Below are 26,998 nucleotides of genomic sequence, written 5' to 3'. Positions count from 1 at the left end.
ATTTCACAGCGTGAAACACTAGTTTACGCGGCAAAAAATTAAAAAAATCAAAATTTAATTTCCACGTGAAGTCCGAAAAAAGAAAACTGTAATTGCTCATTAAGGAGCATTTAGGCACTCCGACATGGCCATGATGGAGGGATTGCCAGAGGTCACACAAGGACTAAACCCAATGGCTGACATCTTCAAGCCATTAAGATCCATGCCACAAATTCACCTCCCAATGCCATTGGCCATGCCTATAACAAGCGTGTCATTGGGTTTTACACCCCTTATGACTTCGATCCCACCAGGCTTTGGTCCCTTACCTAACATTCCCACAAATCCTGTAAGTACAAACCCTTTCCTAGATGCCCACACCTTGGACATATTGAATAGTCTAGGAAGGGGGGTGGCCCAAGGACTCAGTGAGTCTCTTCCAACAAGAGCACTTACATACGGCCTCAATGAATCATACAGATCAATTGAGGAGATGTTTTATGATGGGCTTGAAGAATAACATCTTACACAACTTGATCATTGTAAACAATCTGGAAACATTCGATCAATGTTGTAAAGAAGCAACACGTTTAGATGACAACATGCTAGAAGATGATCATGCTACGAGGTGTTCCTCATCTAAACCAAGTGAAGCAACCTTCAAAACCAAACATCCTTAATGCCTATAAAAGTGGAGCAAAATGCCTTGTGTTGAATGCAATCAATACGACTATCCCAATCCTTATTGTTTTTAAAAGGCACCTGTTCTTCTATACTGCATATATTGTAAAACCTTTGACCATGATAGTAAAAAGTGTCTCGCTTCATCCACAATGGACTCAAAACCTCCATCTCCCGTGCACCAAACAAAAACAGTCCAAAGGGTAGAAACTGCTCAGGAAGCAATTAATCGAACACTGCACCTGATTGAAGAGCCTAGTAGGATGAACCTGGCATGGTCAGATACTGAAATTGGTAATTCAAATGAAATGGAGGCGGTAAAGGAACTTAAAAGGGGACACTCCTTGGTGGGTTCCACTACTCCCCAGGCAGCAACCAAAGGAGGTTCCAAGAAGGTGAACTCCTAGAGAAAAGGTAAATGAAGTGCTCCACATTGAATGTCAAGGGCCTTACTAACCCTTCCAAGGTCCAAATGGTTAGACAATGGTTTAAAAAGCAAGGTAAACTAGACTTTTTAGCTCTTACAGAAGTCAAGGTAAGTGGCTTGGAATTGGAAAAAAGAGTCCAGTCCATCTCAAAAGAACATGTGTGGATCTACACTACCCATACTCAAGACTTAGGAGAGGAGGATTTGCAATAGGGATGCACATTGAACACCAAGATGACTTGAAAGACATTCAATTGGATGTTTTTGACCAATAGGATGCCTTTGAAATGTCCACATTCTCTTTCATTGGCTTATACACACAAAAATAGAAGCTGGAGGACCCTAAGACAGGTCCCAGGCCCCATTATCCTAATGGGGGACTTCAACATGGTGGAGACTAGGGGGGACAAGTTCAGAGGCCTTGGCCAGGTCATTAAAGGATCAGAGCTACAGTCCTGATAGATCAATGTTGAGCACTTTAGACTGTGTGACATGGGCAACATTGGTGATTTCACTTGGCAAAACTATGCTTTGGGTGAGCTATCAAGGAAGGCAAGACTGGACAGAGGGTATGTTAGAAGAAGTATGTGTAACACCTTTGTGAGATGTTCATGCGGTGAAACAGAAAGCCCGCTCATCTGGTGCGTTTCTTTTCCTACCAACCTCTTTTATTTGTGCTCCTTGCTATACAACTTTTGGTAGATGCTTTTGGATCATCTTTTTGATAATTCTCTTCATTGCTTTCCTCATGTGCAAGGTCATCAAAACCCAACAACAAAGGTAAACATCCAGCATCATGCCCATCTGTGCAGCCTCTGGCAAATGATAAACGTACCGACTCAGAGCCATCTGTCCTTAAGATACCCCATTTTCCTGCAGACAAGAAAACCAAACTATTTGAAGTCTCGACGGTGACTTGCCATTGGAAATGTAGAGATTAATCTATCGTGTTGAGAACCACTAGAAGAGTTCGTCAGAATGGAGTGCTTGAAGGGCTTGTTTGTACTGGAGAAAGGAGGCACTTTAAATCATTTACACTTTCAGATCTCATGGCTCCATCACTCATAAGCATTGGCAAGCTTATCAAACGATGCATGGGCCGGGACTTCTTCAAACCAAAGGGTGGTAAAGTCATGTGTAGAGATTCGAGACAAATAAGAAAACATAGATTTGAAGGCATGATTGGTTATTGCATGAAAGACTTACAGAAGCCACACTTCAAGTTCTTCTGGCATAACATATCGACTGAGGAGATGACAAGAGGGCGACATCTTTATGCTCTTTATGGACTAGCTGATTTAAAGAACAAAGTCTCCTTATCGCCAGTTAATCTTTTTGAACAGTGTTGTGTGTTCATGGACAACTATATTACTAACAAGCTCGGTGCCTCACTGCAAAGCACACTTCTAAGAATGCTTCGTATAGGTAAATACTATCCAACAGCATCCTCGATAATTCCAAAGACTGGCAATGAAATGAGTAGGAGGTCTTCTGCGATTTGGAAAGTGACCTCACCTGACACAATGCATAGACATAGATGAAATCTTCTTCATGGATACTCCCAATGCAAGATACTTCAGTCCATTGTGTCTGCAATCCACCATGGACGAACATGATAATGATACAAATGACGATGCCGATGGAGTATAGAGTATTTTGGCGATGTGGACACATATCCAAATGACTTGGATGAGCATGCTACGCAACCAAATAGTTGTAGCAACCCTATCATCATTGACGATGATGAGAACGATCACGCCTACAATGCATCATACCTTTCTATCTAGGAGAAAACAACAAACTTTAAAAAAGCAATCGTTGATGGTGATGACTTTGTCCCACTGTCACCTAGTGTCTATAAATTTGTTGTGCTTAAGGCGGTGTGCTTAAGGGGCGGAAGAAGCCTGCTTTCTGTAGTCTGGTTATAGTTGTTTGCTGAAAACGAGTCTATGTTTCGCTGGGAGTTCGTAAATGTCTTGTATGTTCTTTTTACAACAAAACCTCTCCGCCGTCACGTCTATTGTGGTGCCGTTTGTAATAGTCCACTGTAATAAACTTCAATTGCTTTTTGCAACTTCTATTTCTTACTTGTGGAATTCTGTTTGTAAAAACACCATTTTAATAAAATTAATTTCTTGCTTTTGTTTTGTATTTTTGACCTTTGAAATTCAGTGTCACCGTATCTATTAATTAGTTGCCCGCTTTAAGCAAGCAACTAATTAATGCACACAAGATAAAAGCCTGAATATTAATAAACTAACCATAGTTATATATAGGCTTCCATATTTAACCCACCCCAATAAATGCCCCCATATGTGTCTTCCCTTGTGACCCTTGATAAGGAGTGGAACAGCTTGCCCGTGGGACTAGGTCATTTTGACCTCTCCCTCCCCCAAGCTGCGTTTGGCAACCTTTGCCTGATGGATGCAATCAGCCAGGCCTAGCTTGCAACAAGACTGGAACTTGAGTGCTCCAATTGCAAAGGCAAATGGCCATATGATATGGAGACCCAGTCTTGGTCTTCTTTTACACCGCCTTTGCAACAGAGCAGGGACTTCCGCGAACCTGCACTGCAAGAATACTCGTTCAACAGTTGCCCAGGCCACAGTTGAATGTCATATACTTGGAGATGCACGTTCCCTTCCACCCTGGAGCGTCTCTGCGCATGGACAGACTCCTACTACTCGGTGTCCAAACCAACTCTAAAAACCTCACCATCCAAATTGCTCCAAAGAAATTGCAAGCTGATTGGCTCAAGTAAAAGCTACAGTCTTGCCTTACGTTATATGCCTCATCAGATAATATTTTGTTGACTTCTTTTGAGTGTTGTCTGCATATGCCTTTTTTTTACTAACAGAAGGATCTATTCTTTTGGTGGGGGGATACATGAATAAATGTGTGCGTGTATATGTGTGTGTGTGTGTGTGTGTGTGTGTGTGTTAGAGAGAGAGAGAGAGAGAGAGAGACTCATAATGCTTAATTTCCAAGGCGATTGGAGAATAAGGCATCTTCTCAAGAGGGCACAAAATGGGTTAAATTCCATAAAAATATAAAGATCGATGTTCATTGCCAATATGATACATGATATAAAATCAGCAAAACCAAGTGCACCAAGGTTGATTCAAATCCACAGTTCTTGCAAATTTTGAATGTAGAGCCAATAGTCCTTCAGGAAGTGGTTTGCATCCAGACTCCCTTGAAATGGAGCACCTATCTATAGAGACCAATACACTGAATGAACTAGGGATGACGGAGTGCACTTGCCGCAGGTTACCATCTCAGGACTCTCCTTATGAAGTCTATCAAATTGAATAAGCACAAAGGTTTGCAGCTCCTAGGATACAAGACTCTCAATCCTCCCCCCTAGGGGGTGTTGGGCATCACTTTTGTTAGAGTCTCAATGACCTTCAATTCATCTCTACCTTCATTAAAAGTAACATAGTTCTCTTCTTCGTCGTATACGTGGCAAATTGTCATGATTGTCTTCATTAACCTCCAATTCCATTTTGCTTCATTCAAGTACTGCCACCACCACAATATACCATAAATAAACATTGCCATTGACAGCACACCCAAAAATAGAAAGACTGCACAACAGGGCTTCACATGCATACAAACTACATCTTTACCTACACACCATCACGATGGTTTATACCTCAGCTACCCACCATCACTACATGGGAAACAAACCATCATGAATGTCTTGAGTAAAAAGTATACCTTGCCCCAGTTCTGGCGTAAAGACTCATTTGCCAACCGCAGGTTGTAGCTAGGAATCTTTTGTGATATGTGGTGCGGGATATGCACACTGATGTCGTGACACAGAATCTCAACCCTGAGGTGAACACATTACAGTCAATATTTAAGAAATAACAGTTTAACCGCATAATGCTTGAAATTAGAATATGATCATGCATTACACCTTAAAGCTGCCCAAAGAGAGACAGCTAGCTGAACAGCATCGCTATTCTAGGCATGCATTTGCAAGGTAGAGCTAGTACAAAAAAAGCAAAACAAGACTTTTCCGGGACAAAAGCAAAACAAGACAGCACCATTTGCTCACCATCTGGGGTAGTCACAGTGTACTGTTCCACCTAGCTGGGCTTGTGCACTGTTCCAATTTTCAGCGCCTTTGAAGGGTATGTGAGGCGCTGTATGATGAACCATGGTGAAGGTACTCATCTGTTAGCATTGCAACATCTTACACTTCAGGTCTTTCCCCACATCAGAAGCCAACCTCATTATGCCAAAATGAACCCAACTGACGTACCATCACTTACCCAAAAATGATAGCCAATCCATGGCATAAGCCAAAACTTGACCCACCCCATGATCCCTGCCTTGTATATAATCACTGGCCACCCGATAGCCATGAAAGCAAACACACATGCAAGACTGATCTTGACTCGTGAGCGTTCACTTGGGCGAAAGTTGTCGAGATTGAAATGCCAACCAAGCCTGGACATAATTTGACAAAAAAAGGCATTGCATGGGCAGTTGCAAATTTGAAAATGCAAAAAAAGGGGACTCCTGACATAATGCGGCAAGCTTCAAAAATTCCTCACCAGATTGAAGCAAACAAGATTTCTTCTAAACCAATTTTTTTAACACAAAATTGAAATGTTCAGGCACCTAGAAGAACATTATAGCAGGATGAGTGTTACCAATGACCAATTGATGCCCAAGTGCGCAAAGGACCCATGGCTATTCTTAGAAGCAACTGTAGCCAATTTGGGAAATCATCATACTCATCTTTAATAATTGGATGCCATGCAGTATCTTCAACAAGCCTGTGAAGAACCACACCTATTGAGCATCACTATCTAGCTTGAGAAGCAAATAGTGAACGACACACCCAAAGGGCCTCTTATGAGTATGTTTGATTCACTTTTTGCAAGCACAAAGCACCATAATGTGCATAGAAAGAAAGCATTTACATGTTTGTCTTTGCATGATGCCTATCGTGCTTGAAGCGCCAGGGCTCATATGGGTAGATAAGCGGTAGGAACGCCAATGTCCCAACAATGTCTTCTAGCAACTTGTTGTTGGAGAAGGATTTGTGGGCGCAATCATGCCCAATAACAAAGAACTGAAACACACACAAAACATCAGGTCATCATCACATGCCATCCACGATGTTAGATTAGGTGTATGAACTATTGTAAGAAGGCAACCATGACAATGTTAACTTTAATATGTACTTACTCCAGTAATGGCAGTTCCTGTCCAAGCCCAAGCCAAGGGAAGAAGGTACCATGGAGCCTTTGCTATCATGAAGAGGCCAGCTGTGTACGCTGCAACTGAAGTCACCACACTCCGCCATGCCTTCAAATCATTGATGACAAAGACCTATGGTGGACCATGAAAAAGGAAGAGCTTAGGCATGTGACTTTAGCCAATACCCTCCAAAAAATCAATGCAGGGAAAAATCTATATCATAAGTGGGCAAAAATAGCTACACCTCAGGTGGTAAAGAATCTATAACATTCTTCACTGTAACACCAGAGGGAATGGGTTCTCCAACTTGAGAAAAACCATACTCTTCCGCAAGCTTTGCTCTGTAGCTAGGGTCACTAAGAGGTGGCGCAATGGGTGCTGCAACTGCGGAAATAGTCTTCCACATTAGGGTTTGGCAGGCAGTCTTTCTATCCATGCGAAATCCAGTTGGCTGCAAAAGCAAAAAAAAGGAGACCCAGAAATTGAGCAACTCACAAGTGAGCTTTTACTCCAACTATAAAGTGGAGAAAACAAGGCATTACAAAGAAGAATCAGGCAAAAAGATGTAGCCCAGTTGGTATGGGGTTCCACTCTCAAGGCAGGTACTCAAGTTCAAACTTCAAACCCTGCTGGCTGTAGCCGGCAGACGTGATGTTGCCTCTGCCTATCAGGAAATTAATTACATTGCACACTAAAGAAAGGAGAAATACCTTGACTAGGGTAGAGGTCCCCAATTTTCTCAATCCTGCAAAAAGTACTACATAAGAGACCCTAATGCAACATAACCACACATCAAAAGGATGAAGAGAAGCAACTTACTTGTGCTTCTGTTAAGCGGCATGCTCAGAAGAGCATGCCTGCCCTGCACACCAGGCTGCACTACGCACGAAGCTCTAGCTTGGATAGCCATGGAAGCTTGGAGAGAGGAGCCTTTGTCTAGGCAGAGATCCGCCATTTCTTCTTCTATTCAAGCCCAAAATGGATCATCAGAAATGAGAAACCTACCCCTCTCTCTCTCTCTCTCTCTCTCTCTCACACACACACACACCCCCCCATTTCCCAGTCTCTTTCTCTCTCTAGAACAACAATCAAAAAGATCTCTCTCTCTCTCTCTCTCTCTCAACACACAGATGCAGATGCACTGTTGCATGCACAGAACACCTACCTTTCCCCAACAATTGGCGGTCGAAGAGAGGTAACTTGCAGGACAAGCCCAGAAGCTTAGCTTTGACAAAGCAAAGCTAGAGGGCTTGCTCGACCGCAGGTCACAACCGTCGAAATGATGCGACGAAAGACGGGGATGTTCTGCAACCAAGCTTTTGAAGAGGAGATGCCACTCCCCTGACGTGGCACAATTGCCACGTCGATCCATGTAATCAGCACGGCAACATTTTATTCTCTCTCATATATACACTCTTTTTTCTCTCTCTCTGTTTTTTTTCTTTTTTTTCTTTTTTGCTGCCAGGATTGCAAGGAACACGACACACCCTTATTTCCACTCGAGCGAGGAGAGGGTAGAATCGAACTCGCAACATCCGAGATAGAGTGAACGCCACTACCCGAACTGCCCGATGCCTGATGCCCCATCCCTAACTCTCTCTTTTTTGAGTGGGGGAACACACACTTTACTTTTAAATCCTTTGTGGAGTGAGGGGAGAGAGAAAAAGGTCACAGACTTATCCATCTGAGATGTGTGTGTGTGTGTGTGTGTGTTTATCTATCTATACATACATACGTATATGTATGTATGTATGTATGTTTAAACATATTTACATATATATTGTATTGTTTTCGAACTCGCAACATCCTGGATAGAGTGAATGCCACTACCGAAGATTGTGGCCGTGCCTATGAGCTATTAAAGAAGGCCTTGGCGAGTGCTCCAATCTTCAGAATGCCTAACTAGGATTTAATCTTCCATGTGCATATTGATGCATCAAACTTTGCTATTGGGTGTGTACTAACTCAACCTGGAGAACATAAACTAGACTACCCCATTAACTTTGCCAATCTCCAGTTGAATGATGCTGAAATGAACTACACCATTACGGAGCGAGAAGGGTTGGCAATGATATATGCAGTAAAGAAATTTTGTTATTACCTTCTTGCCACACCAAGTTTGTTTTCTATGTGGATCATCAAGCATTGTTGTATTTGGTAAACAAACCATGCTCCACAGGAAGAATCACACGATGGCTATTGATTCTTCTTGAGTTTGATTTCACTGTTGTTGTGAGACCGGGCAAAAAACATGTCATGGCTGATCATTTGTCTCGCATACCTAATGGTGAAGCTCCTACGGGAGTTGATGATGACTTACCTGACACTTCCTTGTTCATGGTGGAGAAGACAATGCCTGAATGGAGTGAGAAGATTGTTAACTTTTTGGTTAATGGCTTTCCACCTAAAGAGCTTCGTAAAGACCTAGCTCGAAAGCTGATCAAGGAATGCGAACCCTATTGCCTCATGGCCGGGACTCTTTATAAAAGAGGAAAGGATGACGTTCTTAGGCGTTGTGCCCAAGAGGATGAGTATCTATATATTTTGCAAGAGGCACGTATGGGCATAGCCGGTGGTCACTTCTCAGGAGACTTAACGGCGCGAAAGATCTTACAATCAGGGTATGGGTGGCCCACTATGTTCCAAGATACATCACTTTTTGTGAAGGGTTGCGACGATGAATGCCAACGCTACAAGAGACCCCAGCGGAAAGATCGGATGCCCCTACATCCGATTAAAGTAAACCAACCATTTGAAAAGTGGGGTTTAGACTTTGTAGGTCCAATTATCCCAGCGGCCCGCAACACACAATCTCGCTATATTATTGTGGCCACTGACTATGTGACTAAATGGGCTGAAGCGAAAGCGACACGTAACGCAGATGCGAGGACAACAGCCAAGTTCCTCTTTGAAAATATAATCACACGCTTCGGTTGTCCTTTTGAACTTGTAAGCGACAACGGTACGCATTTTATAAATGAAGTGATTAAGGAGCTCATAACAAATTTCATGATATCCCATTATAAATCTACTCCGTATTATCCGCAAGTGAATGGCCAAGCCGAGAGTTCCAACAAGACCTTAATCTCTATTCTAACAAAAACTGTTTGGGCTCATTGCACGGATTGGGATCTAAAGCTTACGACAGCATTATGGGCCTATCATACTGCGTACAAAGTGGCTATTAATTGCACACCATTCAAGATGCTATATGGCCAAGAAGCAGTCATGCCGTGGGAATTTGTCATTCCTAGTCTTCGTGTTGCTACTCAAGAGGGTTGGGATGGTAATCCCTTAGTAGAGCGTTTGTATATCCTTGAGCGGCTAAACGAAGAAAGACAATTGGCTGTGTACAATGCCCTTGTGGAGAAGGATAGAAGGAAAAAATGGTTTGATCGCCACCTGAAAGACAAGGACATCAAAGTTGGGAATAAAGTCCTGATGTATGGAGTGCATAACGAAAAGAAGATGCTCAAATATGCTGGTAAGGGACCGTATAGAGTATGTGAAATTACCCCGCAAGGTACCATCCGAGTGGAGACTCTCGACAGAGTTGAAACTATTGGATTCCTCAATGGGAGTAAATTCAAAAGATACTATGACCCCCTGAGCCAAGAGGAGTTACATGCAATCCATCAGAAGAGGGCAGCCAAAGAACAAGCTAAGCTTAAGAAGATATAAGCAAGAGTTGAAGCCAAAGAACGTCAACAGCGTGTTAGGCGCCAACGAGAAGCCAACTTGGGAATTACGCAAGCATTTTTCGAGGAGGCAGAGGAGGATTCACTGGAATCTGACCTGCCTCTAAGATACCCAATTGAGCTACAGAGTCCTTACGGGGAAGTGCTGTATAATGCATTATTGGATACGGGAGCTCAACACAATTCGCTGTCATATGGAGTGTGGTGTCAACTTGGAAAACCACCTTTAGCCAAGAGTGCTATCCAAGTTAAGGGTATCAATAAAAAGAAAACCCCTGTCTCAGGAATTCTGCACACTCCTATTGCCTATGACAAGGGGACCGTAATTCAAAGCTTTTTGGTTATGCCTACTGGTACTATGGAGGGAACTATAAACTTAGGGCGCAAATGGATGTTAGCCACCAAGTGCAATATTAATTGGGCAACCAGGCGAGTCACAACGCAAGAACCAACACTCAGTCTGACCGCTCAAAATTCCGCACCTAAGCCATCAAGTCTGGACAAAGCGCTAGATAACAAAAATTCACAAAGTCAAGTGGCCAAACCATCTTTCATTGTTTGCCACCCCTCAAATGCTTCAACGCCAAGAGTGGAAACATGCAGTGTGGTCTCCAAGGCTCCGCTTACTATACCAAAGAGTACATACAAATGGGTCCCAAAAGCTTCGCTAACGGCTACCTCCACTGCTCAATCTCGTTCAGACAAGAAGCCTCGTAGTAGGAAAGCAGCTATCCGCCCGAGAAAAGGCAATGTAACATCACGTTGGATTCCTAAAAAATTATTAGCAGCCCAACGGTACTACGAAGAGAATGACCAAATTTGGGTCCCTAAACATAAGCTATATCCCTCTACATCGCCTGTAAAACCTTGCAAACCAAGCATTGCCACCCCAACGACAATTCAAGACCGTGGTAAGGGAAAGGTAACGGAGTGCTCCGCACCACTTCTTTCAATACCCATTTTTCCACATATGCTAAACTTCAAGGGTTATATTCTAAGGTCAAAGACCACTCATAAAGTGCTAAGAAATCTCAAGTAAAACCTAAGGGTGATTGCTTAATTTTCAAAAAGGTCAATTTATAGCTAAGGATATCAAAAGGCCCTCTAAAGTTAAAGTATAAACACTAATGTTTAAAATACACTTTTTTGTTTTCTAGAAATTACAAAAAATGAGAGAGCTAGAAAAATACAATTGTAAGATTTTATTTGTATCAAATTCATCTTCTATTTATCAAAGGCTATTTACTTACTACAGTGAAGAGATATAGTTAATTTTTGCAACATCTAGGCCAAAGGGGGTGAATAGGTTTTAATTAATTAAAAAATTATTTTCATATGTTTGGTTGTTCTCAGTGAACCAGAGATTTAAATAAATGGTAATTCATGATACAATGATTTAAAATATGAAGAAAGCGACATGTCTTTGCCTATTTTTAAAATTTTGAAATATGAAAGGAGACCTACTTGAATAATAGCTTTGGCTTGATGTTCTTGCACTGCAGGTTGAAGAAAATCCACACCTACTTCAAGCATGGAATTGAGTTCCCTTTCACTCTCCAAGATGGCCTAAATGTCTTTTTTAGCTAGATTAGCTAGTACTCCTAGGTGTAAGATGTCATAAAAGTTTTGAAGAAGTATAAAAGAGTATTTTTCAAAGCTAATGATGATGCTTCTACTAGGTGTGTAGTAAAAATGAGGTAGAGGACCTCTTTAGATAGGTTAGGGCTCTTCATATACATGTAATTTCACCTAAATTTGCATGTATAAGTCCCAGCCACCATGCACATCACTTTAGATGAGCTAACTCAAGGAAAAATGGGCTAGACTAAGGCTTACTAGTACAAGAGCCCACCATGCACTAATGTAACTAGAGCTAAGGAAGCTCGACACACCACTCATGAAAGAAATCACTAGCCATTCGATGGTCTCACCTAACAAAAAACCATGTGCATATTACCACATCATTTTTCACTTACACCTCCACAATTCCACTTGGTTTCCTTAAACCATGGTTTTTCACCCCAAACCTTTGAACCTTATGTGATTTATTGATTGTACATACACTTAGCTAACCCTATTTAATTTATTTTTTTCCAATATGCTGATATTGTTGCCCAAGGTCCTCAACCTAGGGTGAACCACACATTTTGGATTTAATTATGGGTTCAAAATTTTTAAATTTATATGGGATCTAAGTGCTTTCACACAAGGATACACACACATATGTGTGTACATGTGCACAATTGTACATGTACCCCTGTGTGTACATCTGCACAATTGCACTTTTATAACTTTCTGAGCATATGAACCTTGGTTATTATCTAAAATTAGTTTTCAAAGGCTTTTTCTTATTTTTGACCCATGTGTATAATTATTCTTCAAGAATTCTCAATTTTTGAGCCGATTTATTTCTTTTATTTAAACACGGTTAGGAGGGATCTTACACTTGTAGGATGACCAATGCCATTGCAAACAACATAATCCAACCCTATGGGGCAAGCACATGGGTTCTCAATTGTTATAAGCTTACAACCTTAGAGCCAGGTAGGTGTAGGACCAGTGCCATCGGAAACTGCATAATCCAACCCTATGGAGAATGAAACTTTGAACCCAGAGACTAAGGGGTTTATGCAACCATCCCCTTTTACATTCCACTACCACCACATGAATATGTAGAAGACATGCTAAGGATGGTGTTTGAATGGGAAGGTCGGTTACAGTGAATGTAGTACCTAGAGGTTTGAAATGGGAAGGTCAGTTATAGTGAATGTAGTACCTAGAGGTTGGAAATGGGAAGGTGGGTTACGGTGAATGTAGTACCTAGAGGTTTGAAATGGGAAGGTGGGTTATGGTGAATGTAGTACCTAGAGGCCCACATTAGAGGTTATGAAACCATCCCCCGCCACCACATGAATATGTAGAAGACATGCTAAGGATGGTGTTTGAATGGCAAGGTTGGCTACGGTGAATGTAGTACCTAGAGGTTTGAAATGGGAAGGTGGGTTGCCATCAATGTAGCACCTAGATGCCCACATTAGGGCAAAACCAAGCTAACCCACATCTTGAGGATGATGACCAAGTTTGCTGGAATGGGAGATCCCATCTAATACCCAAAGAAGTTCAGTCAAGTTTGTGAAGCCATGAGAAGAATTGATGATCCCACCAAGATTAGCTCATTTGGACTTTGCCTTCAACGTAAAGCAGACCAGTGGTCTAGGGTGTCAAACTCTCTTAAAATGGGAAACTATGAGGACTTGAGACACTTTCACTACTGTGGGATTTTTACCCAATAGAGCTAGATGGGCCCCCATAGCTCAAATCTACAATCTTAAGGAGAAATAGACTTTCATTGTGGGATTTTCACCTAGTGGAGCTAGATGGAGGCCTGTAGCTCAAATCCACAACCCCAAGTAAGAGAAAGGCAAGATCATGAGGGAAAAATCAAGTATCTCAAGGGAAAGGCTAATCACATGGGGTTTGAGGTGCAAGATGCTTGGGGTATGAGGAAACAAACCCTAAGAGGCATTACCTTAATTTGATCTATAGTTGACGAATTTCGCTCTGCAACCTACCGGTAGCATGATTTTAGGCATTTTCAACAAAATTAGCCAGTGATTCTTGGTGAGAAGGGACGCCTAAATGTGAGCAAGGTAGCCCTTGAAGGGCTTCGAAATGCTTGAGTGAGTGAAGAGAACAAGCTCTTGCAAAAGCTTGGCCATAAGAAGAGGATGGGGATAAGGTTATGGTGGTTAAATGAGATTAGTGGCTTTAATGAAGTTAATTAGTGCTAATAAAGTTGAGATTAGGCTACTAGAAGATCATGGGGAGAGGGGCGTCTTTGATACCATGTTGAGAAACATGGGCATCTCAGACATGTGCATGGCTATGGTGATTATAACCATTCCTACATTAATCTAGTGATTAATGTAGGATTAGTATTAATTCTATATTAATCTAGTGATTAAGCTAATATAAGGTGGGTAATGCCTAAACATAAACATGATGATTAATTGGTAAACTAATTAAGCTTATACTCAAGCATATTTAGGTTACAAGATTGAGACTTGTACTCATAAAGTAGCTTGACAGCTTGCTTCATATTTCATTAAAAATGACCCCTTTTTATATGAGGGAGGTACAACTTTGCTTTGCTAGCTCATATGGGATAATTTAGCTTTGGTCATGTTGCTACTTGCCAAACAATGTCTTCTTTGCCTTGCTTAACTCACTCCCTACTAACTTCTATGCTCAGTGGCACCACATTTCTCAACATTTAGTCTATGCTGACAAAGCACAAAACACAAATAGGATACAAAAATTATGTTATGATATATTGTACCATTTTTATGTATAGACTAGTGTTGTGGGAGGTTAACATAAACCCTAATAGTAATTGCAATAAATAAAATATTGAAGATAAATAGAACAAATAAAATACTCAATACACAATGTTGGGTCCAATTTGCCTCCACACAAGAGTGAGCCCACACTTCCTCTTTGTGTACTTAAATATATTTCATGGGTAGCTTTTGGGGCTCAAAAATAATATGCTTACAAAAATGTCGACTTCTTCAAGAACAATATTCTTCAAAAATAGCTTTCTTGAGCGTGCAAGCTAGGCTTATTTAAAAATAGGTGTGAACCTTGAATATTATAAAAATGCACATGCCTTTAAAAATAAAATATGCAAACGAGAGCTTTCACATGTCCCAATTAACATGTAAACATCGCTAATAAATATGAATAGTCTCCAAATCAATTAATGGCACTTATCAAAAAAATCAAATATTATTCATCGACATTCAAAATTTGATTATCTCAAGATATTCTTGACCAACACAGCTTGCCTCCATTATTCGGTCCAATGATCTACACTTGTATCAACTAAGCCAATCAATTAAAAAATAAACATCCATATGAAACTTCATATCAATAAGATGATGCAACCAATATTTCCATGCATGTATGGATTCACCCACGTATGCATAAAGTAAGGTACGATCGATTGGATTTAGAAAAGCATCCCAATCTAAAATCGTCTAGGAGAATTCATAACATAAAAACCTAGGAATAAAATATTCAATGAATTCTTTTAAGAATCCATAAATACACAACATGGGAATATATAAAATATTCAATGAATTCATCCTCATGACATGCCTTGAGGTTGAGAAGCAACTGTCCTCAGTTGCTACAAAATCATTAATAATAATCATGGGCTAGTATCCCTGTAAGATGCAATCAAGCATGGATAGGCGACGAGGGCATGATCAGGTAACCATTGAGAATCTTCGATGGGGTATCCTTTATAATTGATTAGCTATCGATGATAAACATTGCCTTCCCTTATGGTTGTTTGCTCATGGTCCAAAATATTTTTTGGTTCTATAATTTTAGAATCTTCATCTAATATTGGTGGGTCATCATATACTGGATAGGCAGGAAGAGGTCCTCTAAATGGTTTTAGTAGACTAATGTGAAAAGAGTTATGAATATGCCAATGTGATGGAATATCAAGACGATAAGCATTGTCATTGGTTTTTTGTTAGAACCTTGAATGGGATGTAAAATGTAGGGGCTAATATAATAATGGGACGTCTATCGACACTTTTGAGCCTTATTTTTTCAACACAAAGCCATACATGATCACCTTAGTTGAAAGTTCTGCACACCTCATCTTGGGTAGAGAGATCATCCTTGCTACTACCATGTTCCTCAAACTCCTTCAGCCTCATGTAGAGCAGTTCTTTCCTTTGCTTTCTAATGCTGGTCACTTCCTTTCTAATGCATATCAGCAAGGAAAGATCTAATAGCCTGACTCCAAGCCTTGTTGGCTGGAGGGAGACCTATCCCAAATAAGTCTCCCCAATTTTTTTTTATTTCCTCCTGTAGAATGGGCAACTTAAATAAGCTAGGGTCAGTGTGAAACCATTGATTACACACCTTTTTGTCATAGTTGTCCAGTAACAAGATAATGGGATAATGGTTTGAGAGGCATGTGGAGAAGTCAATTTTGCATGCACATCTCACAAAGCCTGTTACACATACTTCTTCTAACATACCCTCTGTCCAGTCTTGCCTTCCTTGCTAGCTCACCCAAAGCATAGTTTTGCCAAGTGAAATCACCAATGTTGCCCATGTCACACAGTCCAAAGTGCTCAACATTGATCTGCCAGGATTGCAGCTCTGATCCTTTAATGACCTGGCCAAGGCCTCTGAACTTGTCCCCCCTAGTCTCCACCATGTTGAAGTCCCCCATTAGGATAATGGGGCCTGGGACCTGTCTTAGGGTTCTCCAGGTGTTAATCTATGGACCTGCCGCATATAAGCCAATGAAAGAGAATGTGGACATTTCAAAGGCATCCTATTGGTCAAAAACATCCAATTGAATGTCTTTCAAAAGTCATCTTGGTGTTCAATGTGCATCCCTATTGCAACTCCTCCTGAGTCTTGAGTATGGGCAGTGTAGATCCATACATGTTCTTTTGAGATGGACTGGAGTCTTTTTTCCAATTCCAAGCCACTTACCTTGACTTCTGTAAGAGCTAAAAAGTCTAGTTTACCTTGCTTTTTAAACCATTGTCTAACCATTTGGACCTTGGAAGGGTTAGTAAGGCCGTTGACATTCAATGTGGAGCACTTCATTTACTTTTTCTCTAGGAGTTCACCTTCTTGGAACCTCCTTTGGTTGCTGATTGGGGACGTAGTGGAACCCACCAAGGAGTGTCCCCTTTTAAGTTCCTTTACCACCTCCATTTCATTTGAATTACCAATTTTAGTATCTCACTAGGCCAGGTTTATCCTACTAGGCTCTTCAATCAGGTGCTCCTCCTCTAGGGGTTGGTAAGAGTTGATCAAGTCATGGTCCATCTGGTTGATTTCAGCACTGATCCTAGTTCTATTCAAAGAAGTGGGATGCATAGTTTCTTGAGAATCCTCGAATTCCTCTGGGTTAGTAGGGGTATCCACTAGGGCATAAGAGTTAGCAAAAGCTCTCTGTTGCCCAGGTCTGTGTTGCTTGAAAGTTTTCCTCCTGTGGGGGAGAGAGAAACCATCACTCTTCTCCTTTGTTAAGCCATGGACATTGGGGGGGGGGGCTTGGAGGTTAGGACCATTGTTTTCCTGGCTTTTGCTAGTTGTAGGATGAGGGGAAGGGGGGCTAGGAGTTCTTATGCTAGGGTGCTTGATAGGGCAATTTCTAATGACATGTCCCTGCACTCCATAGTGGAAGTAGGCATTGGGGAGATGTTTAAATAGGACTTTCTACTAGATGTTATACTCCCCACAGTTAACTTCTATTTCATCAATTAGGGGTTCATTAAGATCAACTTCAACAAGGATTTGAGGGTGCCAGGCTGGGTTGTAGTCATTCTTGGGTCTTAATCCTAGGACTTTACCTATGGAGGAAACAATCTTCTTCACCCAGGGATAGAGATAGAAGGGGAGATTGGGTAGTTCTACCCATATAGGGCAGGTAGAGGGTTTGGGGCCATTGGGATTGAAGTCTTTAGACCATCTGAAGAAGCAAAAGGGGAGGTTCCTATCCATCCATTACCCACACAACCCATAACCTTTAAGGCCATTGGGATTGAAGTCTTTAGACCATCTGAAGAAGCAGAAGGGGAGGTTCCTATCCATCCATTACCCACACAACCCATAACCTTTAAGGCCATATCAGAGTCCTTCATAAGAAAAATATAGTATCCATTGGGAAGAGCCTGTATGATCTCAACTTCTAGGCCTATGCTAATCTAATTATCCCTTACCCAACTCCTTAGATACTCAACCGGTGGTCTTGGACGACCAAACAGTAAACCGACTAAGCACCTGGCTGAGTAAACCCTTTCTAGAGCAAGCACCATGTCTGAGGGCAAACAAACCTGTGGTATAATGGAAGAGGGATTAACTGGATGGGAAGTATATGCATCCTTCGGGGGCTCCTTGCTACCAGCCTCCTCCTTCTCTTCCATTTATTTTTGAAGCAGTAGCAGGTTAAGTTCTTCGACACAAGCTCTTGAATCTTCCCGTTGCTTTTTGGTTTCAATGAAGTCTTCTACCATCTTGTCGTATCTCGTCAGAGATTCTCTGTTAGGATCCATAGCAGGGGGCCAAGAGGGAAAGTGGTTCTGCGAGGGAAGACTGAGGAACTGGGGGCTCTATGTTGCCGGGGAGGGAAAGTGGTTCTGTGAGGGAAGAGGGTCGCCTCTAAGGAACTGGGGGCTCTATGCTGCCCGGCACTGGAGCCGGCGCCTTGTACCCTTAGCAGGGTCGGGGTACCCCTCCACTCAGTGCCCATGTACCCCAGGCGGGGGGTGGGGGGGGGGTTGTTGAGTTGCCAATCCAATAGGCCTAGGAGCTTGGAGATAGAGGTGAAAAAAAGAAGAAGATGGGACGCTAATCTGTCAAACCCTAGCTACCATCGCTACTTGCCCGCTTTCCTCCATGATACTTCCACCCAACTTTCCTTCATTGACAACAAACGGTACAGGTATTACGCATTCAGGCCATTCATGTAATACAAAGCCAATAATACTTATTTCTACAACACAAAGCTAGACGACACTTCGAATTGAATAAATAGCCCGCACTCATAAGAAGCATTGTACTTCTTTTATTGGCCTGTCAGTAGTCGGCAAAGGCCTTAGTGTTTGGTTTCATATTTTTCCCTAAGGAGAAAGCATGATGCCTTGTCATGGGTCAGTTATTCTCTAGGGGAACTCTCGAGGGTATTTTATCATTGCAAGGAAGGGGGATTATTAAGGGTTATCAATTATTTATGTCCCATCTCTCTCTCTCTCTCTCTCTCTCTCTCTTTTCATTTCGTCATTTCATTTAGTTATTTAATTACTTTCTTTTCATTTCTCTCTCTCTCTCTCTTTAGTTATATAGTCACTTTCTTTTCCTTTCTCTTTCTCTCTTTTCTTCATAAACTAATATTAATACTTTCTTTCTTTTCGTTTCTTTATATGGCAAACTGTCTTAATTTTTTTAATTATTTAAAGAGTGCTCAAGAGTCGACATAAAGTAACACTACACCACAAAATTAACTCCAAGGTACACTTAATGCTTTTTTATGGTACCTTGGAGTGCTTTTTTTAAATGAAAGAAGAACATAACCCCACAAAATTAACTCCAAGGTACGCTTTGTGCTTTTTTAAGGTACCTTGGAATGCTTTTTTTAAAATGAAAGAAGAACATAAAGTAACATTACCCCCCAAAGAATTAACTCCCTCTGTGGCTTCTATGGTACCGTGGAGTGCTTTTTTTAATGATAGAATTCTTTTTTCAAGAAACGTGCTGTTGTATGCCATGGGGCGGTTCAGCAGCCACCCACGCGTGAGAAAACGAAAGGAGGAAGGGGACATGGCCCTTGGACAAGCCCGTATCAAACATCACTCTCCACACAATATAGCCACGATGAAAACACCCCATTTTGGGTACACACCGGTCTTATCTCCCACGCGCCGTTCACGCTTTGATAGTACACATTCTCAACCGTCCCTTGCGCACAGTTCACACTAGGCAGTCCACCGACCATAGCTCCCGCCAAATAACACATTTATATAGTGCAATTGTGCCACGTCAGGGGAGTCCTCTTCAAAAGCTTGGTTGCAGAACATCCCCGCATCATTTCAAAGGTTGTAACCTGCGGTCGAGCAAGCTAAGCTTTGCTTTGTCAAAGCTAAGCTTCTGGGCTTGTGCTTGACCCTGCAAGTTGCCTCTCTTCGACCGCCAATTGTTGGGGAAAGGTAAGTGTTCTGTGCATGCAACAGTGCATCTGCATCTGTGTGTTGAGAGAGAGAGAGAGAGAGAAATCTTTTTGATTGTTGTTCTAGAGAGAGAAAGAGACTGGGAAATGGGGGGGGGGGGTGTGTGTGAGAGAGAGAGAGAGAGAGAGAGGGGTAGGTTTCTCATTTCTGATGATCCATTTTGGGCTTGAATAGAAGAAGAAATGGCGGATCTCTGCCTAGACAAAGGCTCCTCTCTCCAAGCTTCCATGGCTATCCAAGCTAGAGCTTCGTGCGTAGTGCAGCCTGGTGTGCAGGGCAGGCATGCTCTTCTGAGCATGCCGCTTAACAGAAGCACAAGTAAGTTGCTTCTCTTCATCCTTTTGATGTGTGGTTATGTTGCATTAGGGTCTCTTATGTAGTACTTTTTGCAGGATTGAGAAAATTGGGGACCTCTACCCTATTCAAGGTATTTCTCCTTTCTTTAGTGTGCAATGTAATTAATTTCCTGATAGGCAGAGGCAACATCACGTCTGCCGGCTACAGCCAGCAGGGTTTGAAGTTTGAACTTGAGTACCTGCCTTGAGAGTGGAACCGCATACCAACTGGGCTACATCTTTTTGCCTGATTCTTCTTTGTAATGCCTTGTTTTCTCCACTTTATAGTTGGAGTAAAAGCTCACTTGTGAGTTGCTCAATTTCTGGGTCTCCTTTTTTTTTGCTTTTGCAGCCAACTGGATTTCGCATGGATAGAAATACTGCCTGCCAAACCCTAATGTGGAAGACTATTTCCGCAGTTGCAGCACCCATTGCGCCACCTCTTAGTGACCCTAGCTACAGAGCAAAGCTTGCGGAAGAGTATGGTTTTTCTCAAGTTGGAGAACCCATTCCCTCTGGTGTTACATTGAAGAATGTTATAGAATCTTTACCACCTGAGGTGTTGCTATTTTTGCCCACTTATGATATAGAATTTTCCCTGCATTGATTTTTTGGAGGGTATTGGCTAAAGTCACATGCCTAAGCTCTTCCTTTTTCATGGTCCACCATAGGTCTTTGTCATCAATGATTTGAAGGCATGGCGGAGTGTGGTGACTTCAGTTGCAGCGTACACAGCTGGCCTCTTCATGATAGCAAAGGCTCCATGGTACCTTCTTCCCTTGGCTTGGGCTTGGACAGGAACTGCCATTACTGGAGTAAGTACATATTAAAGTTAACATTGTCATGGTTGCCTTCTTACAATAGTTCATACACCTAATCTAACATCGTGGATGGCATGTGATGATGACCTGATGTTTTGTGTGTGTTTCAGTTCTTTGTTATTGGGCATGATTGCGCCCACAAATCCTTCTCCAACAACAAGTTGCTAGAAGACATTGTTGGGACATTGGCGTTCCTACCGCTTATCTACCCATATGAGCCCTGGCGCTTCAAGCACGATAGGCATCATGCAAAGACAAACATGTAAATGCTTTCTTTCTATGCACATTATGGTGCTTTGTGCTTGCAAAAAGTGAATCAAACATACTCATAAGAGGCCCTTTGGGTGTGTCGTTCACTATTTGCTTCTCAAGCTAGATAGTGATGCTCAATAGGTGTGGTTCTTCACAGGCTTGTTGAAGATACTGCATGGCATCCAATTATTAAAGATGAGTATGATGATTTCCCAAATTGGCTACAGTTGCTTCTAAGAATAGCCATGGGTCCTTTGCGCACTTGGGCATCAATTGGTCATTGGTAACACTCATCCTGCTATAATGTTCTTCTAGGTGCCTGAACATTTCAATTTTGTGTTAAAAAAATTGGTTTAGAAGAAATCTTGTTTGCTTCAATCTGGTGAGGAATTTTTGAAGCTTGCCGCATTATGTCAGGAGTCCCCTTTTTTTGCATTTTCAAATTTGCAACTGCCCATGCAATGCCTTTTTTTGTCAAATTATGTCCAGGCTTGGTTGGCATTTCAATCTCGACAACTTTCGCCCAAGTGAACGCTCACGAGTCAAGATCAGTCTTGCATGTGTGTTTGCTTTCATGGCTATCGGGTGGCCAGTGATAATATACAAGGCAGGGATCATGGGGTGGGTCAAGTTTTGGCTTATGCCATGGATTGGCTATCATTTTTGGGTAAGTGATGGTACGTCAGTTGGGTTCATTTTGGCATAATGAGGTTGGCTTCTGATGTGGGGAAAGACCTGAAGTGTAAGATGTTGCAATGCTAACAGATGAGTACCTTCACCATGGTTCATCATACAGCGCCTCACATACCCTTCAAAGGCGCTGAAAATTGGAACAGTGCACAAGCCCAGCTAGGTGGAACAGTACACTGTGACTACCCCAGATGGTGAGCAAATGGTGCTGTCTTGTTTTGCTTTTGTCCCGGAAAAGTCTTGTTTTGCTTTTTTTGTACTAGCTCTACCTTGCAAATGCATGCCTAGAATAGCGATGCTGTTCAGCTAGCTGTCTCTCTTTGGGCAGCTTTAAGGTGTAATGCATGATCATATTCTAATTTCAAGCATTATGCGGTTAAACTGTTATTTCTTAAATATTGACCGTAATGTGTTCACCTCAGGGTTGAGATTCTGTGTCACGACATCAGTGTGCATATCCCGCACCACATATCACAGAAGATTCCTAGCTACAACCTGCGGTTGGCAAATGAGTCTTTACGCCAGAACTGGGGCAAGGTATACTTTTTACTCAAGACATTCATGATGGTTTGTTTCCCATGTAGTGATGGTGGGTAGCTGAGGTATAAACCATCGTGATGGTGTGTAGGTAAAGATGTAGTTTGTATGCATGTGAAGCCCTGTTGTGCAGTCTTTCTATTTTTGGGTGTGCTGTCAATGGCAATGTTTATTTATGGTATATTGTGGTGGTGGCAGTACTTGAATGAAGCAAAATGGAATTGGAGGTTAATGAAGACAATCATGACAATTTGCCACGTATACGACGAAGAAGAGAACTATGTTACTTTTAATGAAGGTAGAGATGAATTGAAGGTCATTGAGACTCTAACAAAAGTGATGCCCAACACCCCCTAGGGGGGAGGATTGAGAGTCTTGTATCCTAGGAGCTGCAAACCTTTGTGCTTATTCAATTTGATAGACTTCATAAGGAGAGTCCTGAGATGGTAACCTGCGGCAAGTGCACTCCGTCATCCCTAGTTCATTCAGTGTATTGGTCTCTATAGATAGGTGCTCCATTTCAAGGGAGTCTGGATGCAAACCACTTCCTGAAGGACTATTGGCTCTACATTCAAAATTTGCAAGAACTGTTGATTTGAATCAACCTTGGTGCACTTGGTTTTGCTGATTTTATATCATGTATCATATTGGCAATGAACATCGATCTTTATATTTTTATGGAATTTAACCCATTTTGTGCCCTCTTGAGAAGATCCAATCGCCTTGGAAATTAAGCATTATGAGTCTCTCTCTCTCTCTCTCTCACACACACACACACACACACACACACACACACACACACATATACACGCACACATTTATTCATGTATCCCCCCTCCAAAAGAATAGATCCTTCTGTTAGTAAAAAAAAAGGCATATGCAGACAACTCTCAAAAGAAGTCAACAAAATATTATCTGATGAGGCATATAACGTAAGGCAGAAAGAGCTGTATCTCGCTTACTGCTCTGGTAGCTGCTGTGCCAAAAACCTTAAGCTAGACAGCAGAATGTTGGCAGGTGAAAAGACTGTAGCTTCTACTTGAGCCAATCAGCTTGCAATTTCTTTGGAGCAATTTGGATGGTGAGGTTTTTAGAGTTGGTTTGGACACCGAGTAGTAGGAGTCTGTCCATGCGCAGAGACGCTCCAGGGTGGAAGGGAACGTGCATCTCCAAGTATGACATTCAACTGTGGCCTGGGCAACTGTTGAACGAGTATTCTTGCAGTGCAGGTTCGCGGAAGTCCCTGCTCTGTTGCAAAGGCGATGTAAAAGAAGACCAAGACTGGGTCTCCATATCATATGGCCATTTGCCTTTGCAATTGGAGCACTCAAGTTCCAGTCTTGTTGCAAGCTAGGCCTGGCTGATTGCATCCATCAGGCAAAGGTTGCCAAACGCAGCTTGGGGGAGGGAGAGGTCAAAATGACCTAGTCCCACGGGCAAGCTGTTCCACTCCTTATCAAGGGTCACAAGGGAAGACACATATGGGGGCATTTATTGGGGTGGGTTAAATATGGAAGCCTATATATAACTATGGTTAGTTATTAATATTCAGGCTTTTATCTTGTGTGCATTAATTAGTTGCTTGCTTAAAGCGGGCAACTAATTAATAGATACGGTGACACTGAATTTCAAAGGTCAAAAATACAAAACAAAAGCAAGAAATGAATTTTATTAAAATGGTGTTTTTACAAACAGAATTCCAGAAGTAAGAAATAGAAGGTGCAAAAAGCAACTGAAGTTTATTACAGTGGACTATTACAAACGGTACCACAATAGACGTGACGGCGGAGAGGTTTTGTTGTAAAAAGAACATACAAGACATTTACAAACTCCCGGCGAAACATAGACTCGTTTTCAGCAAACAACTATAACCAGACTACAGAAAGCAGGCTTCTTCCGCCCCTTAAGCACACCGCCTTAAGCACAACAAATTTATAGACACTAGGTGACAGTGGGACAAAGTCATCACCATCAACGATTGCTTTTTTAAAGTTTGTTGTTTTCTCCTAGATAGAAAGGTATGATGCATTGTAGGCGTGATCGTTCTCATCATCGTCAATGATGATAGGGTTGCTACAACTATTTGGTTGTGTAGCATGCTCATCCAAGTCATTTGGATATGTGTCCACATCGCCAATACTCTATACTCCATCGGCATCTTCATTTGTATCATTATCATGTTCGTCCATGGTGGATTGCCGACAGAGTGGACTGAAGTATCTTGCATTGGGAGTATCCATGAAGAAGATTTCATCTATGTCTATGCATTGTGTCAGGTGAGGTCACTTTCCAAATCGCAGAAGACCTCCTACTCATTTCATTGCCAGTCTTTGGAATTATCGAGGATGCTGTTGGATAGTATTTACCTATACGAAGCATTCTTAGAAGTGTGCTTTGCAGTGAGGCACCAAGCTTGTTAGTAATATAGTTGTCCATGAACACACAACACTGTTCAAAAAGATTAACTGGCGATAAGCAGACTTTGTTCTTTAAAAATCAGCTAGTCCATAAAGAGAATAAAGATGTCGCCCTCTTGTCATCTCCTCAGTCGATATGTTATGCGAGAAGAACTTGAAGTGTCTTTCATGCAATAACCAATCATGCCTTCAAATCTATGTTTTCTTATTTGTCTTGAATATCTACACATGACTTTACCACCCTTTGGTTTGAAGAAGTCCCGGCCCATGTATCGTTTGATAAGCTTGCCAATGCTTATGAATGATGGAGCCATGAGATCTGAAAGTGTAAATGATTTAGAGTGCCTCCTTTCTCCAATACAAACAAGCCCTTCAAGCACTCCATTCCGACGAACTCTTCCAGTGGTTCTCAACACGATAGATTAATCTCTACATTTCCAATGGCAACAGTCACCGAGACTTCAAATAGTTTGGTTTTCTTGTCTGCAGGAATGGACAGATGGCTCTGAGTCGGTACGTTTATCATTTGCTAGAGGCTGCACAGATGGGCATGATGCTGGATGTTTACCTTTGTTGTTGGGTTTTGATTACCTTGCACATGAGGAAAGCAATGAAGAGAATTATCAAAAAGATGATCCAAAAGCATCTACCAAAAGTTGTATAGCAAGGAGCACAAATAAAAGAGGTTGGTAGGAAAAGAAACGCACCAAAGGAGCGGGCTTTCTCTTTCACCGCATGAAGGTTGCGCACACTTGATGGCCCTTTCGGAGGCATCATGACTCGAGAAGAGAGTCGTTCAACTACAGCTCTCGGCACAGTCGATACCCTCGTGACAGAGCAAGGAGGAAGAAGAAGGATGACTATCAACTTTCATGACATTGGTAATGCCATGAAGTGCTTTCCTTGTAGGAGGCATGAGAAGGAGCAACGAGAGTGATCAAACAAGCAATAGATGGTCGTTAAATAAGCGATAGAGAGTCCACAAATAGAATGACAATATGGCCAAGATGAAGAGAACCCAATGAAAAAAGGACATGCAGAACGATGTGGAACTTGTGATGGGAAGGAAGGATATGAATGTTGAAGAACCAAACAAAGGATAGTAGCGCGAGCATGGAGAAATGTCGAGAAGAAGGACGCGCCCACCCTTTATGGGCACTTGTAGAAGAATGTCGCGTGGAGGTTCTCCATAACAAGTCGAGAAGGACGGTCATTCGGCAAGCATGCACAGAAGCCAGTCAACAGAACGACATGCACAGATGCCAGTCCACAGAACGATGTAGAAGCTGCCATCCGAAATCGCGAGCGACGGAGAATATGGAGAAACACGACGTCTGCAGAAGAATGGCAGCTGCACGAACACGACTGAACAGTCAACGAAAATGAGAAGAGCAAAACCGGTGTAGAAGTACAACATTTCTAGGAAGACAGAGAGCATTGCAAGAAAACAAACGCTTGGTGGACTAGCGTGCGAGCGTTGCTCGAAAAAGAAGGCATCTTCTCAAGCACGTGTCACACATGCAACCTGAACACGTGTCAAGCATGGTGGCGTGTCCACCTTCGAGAAACTTCACACATTTTCGTCTATTTCATGCAAAACAAACTAATTAATTGATTGAATTAGCGTTTGGGTGCCTTATAACTATAGTTAATTATTAGTAAGTGTGCCTTTCTATTAGTCCCAAGCCTATATAAATGTGTTATTTGGCGTCGAGTGTTGGTGTAGCCTGGGAGCTATGGTCGGTGGACTGCCTAGTGTGAACTGTGCGCAAGGGACGGTTGAGAATGTGTACTATCAAAGCGTGAACGGCGCGTGGGAGATAAGACCGGTGTGTACCCAAAATGGGGTGTTTTCATCGTGGCTATATTGTGTGGAGTGGTCAGAGTGCTGTTTGATACAGGGCTCGTCCAAGCGCCATGCCCCCTTCCTCCTTTCGTTTTCTCACGCGTGGGTGGCTGCTGAACCGCCCCATAGCATACAATAGCACGTTTCTTGAAAAAAGAATTCTTTCATTAAAAAAAGCACTCCAAGGTACCAACTTTATGTTCTCCTTTCATTTTAAAAAAAGCATTCCAAGGTACCTTAAAAAAGCACAAAGCGTACCTTGGAGTTAATTTTGTGGGGTTATGTTCTTCTTTCATTTAAAAAAAAGCACTCCAAGGTACCATAAAAA

General features: G+C 42.0%; 2 protein-coding genes across 2 annotated transcripts; one reads left to right on the top strand and one right to left on the bottom strand.

The window, feature by feature from the left end:
- Positions 1-4,105: 4,105 nt before the first annotated feature.
- LOC147617230 (omega-6 fatty acid desaturase, chloroplastic-like) lies at positions 4,106-7,534 on the bottom strand. Its single transcript, XM_086776849.1, has 11 exons — positions 7,470-7,534; positions 7,124-7,267; positions 7,015-7,049; positions 6,549-6,755; positions 6,293-6,436; positions 6,025-6,176; positions 5,752-5,877; positions 5,368-5,545; positions 5,151-5,269; positions 4,808-4,922; positions 4,106-4,609 (listed from the first exon to the last, which is right to left on the bottom strand). The coding sequence occupies exons 2-11, from the start codon at positions 7,257-7,259 to the stop codon at positions 4,451-4,453; spliced, it is 1,371 nt and encodes a 456-aa protein (XP_086632975.1). The 5' UTR covers positions 7,260-7,267; positions 7,470-7,534; the 3' UTR covers positions 4,106-4,450.
- Positions 7,535-19,614: 12,080 nt separating this feature from the next.
- Positions 19,615-23,112, top strand: LOC147617229 (omega-6 fatty acid desaturase, chloroplastic-like). Its single transcript, XM_086776848.1, has 11 exons — positions 19,615-19,751; positions 19,947-20,090; positions 20,165-20,199; positions 20,460-20,666; positions 20,779-20,922; positions 21,039-21,190; positions 21,338-21,463; positions 21,670-21,847; positions 21,946-22,064; positions 22,293-22,407; positions 22,606-23,112. The coding sequence occupies exons 2-11, from the start codon at positions 19,955-19,957 to the stop codon at positions 22,762-22,764; spliced, it is 1,371 nt and encodes a 456-aa protein (XP_086632974.1). The 5' UTR covers positions 19,615-19,751; positions 19,947-19,954; the 3' UTR covers positions 22,765-23,112.
- Positions 23,113-26,998: the final 3,886 nt, after the last annotated feature.

The sequence above is a fragment of the Cibotium barometz genome, chromosome 37 (genome assembly GCF_041138505.1).
Source record: "Cibotium barometz isolate CiBa-2024 chromosome 37, ASM4113850v1, whole genome shotgun sequence".
NCBI lineage: Eukaryota > Viridiplantae > Streptophyta > Polypodiopsida > Cyatheales > Cibotiaceae > Cibotium > Cibotium barometz.
This window is presented reverse-complemented; position numbering and strand designations above follow the sequence as displayed.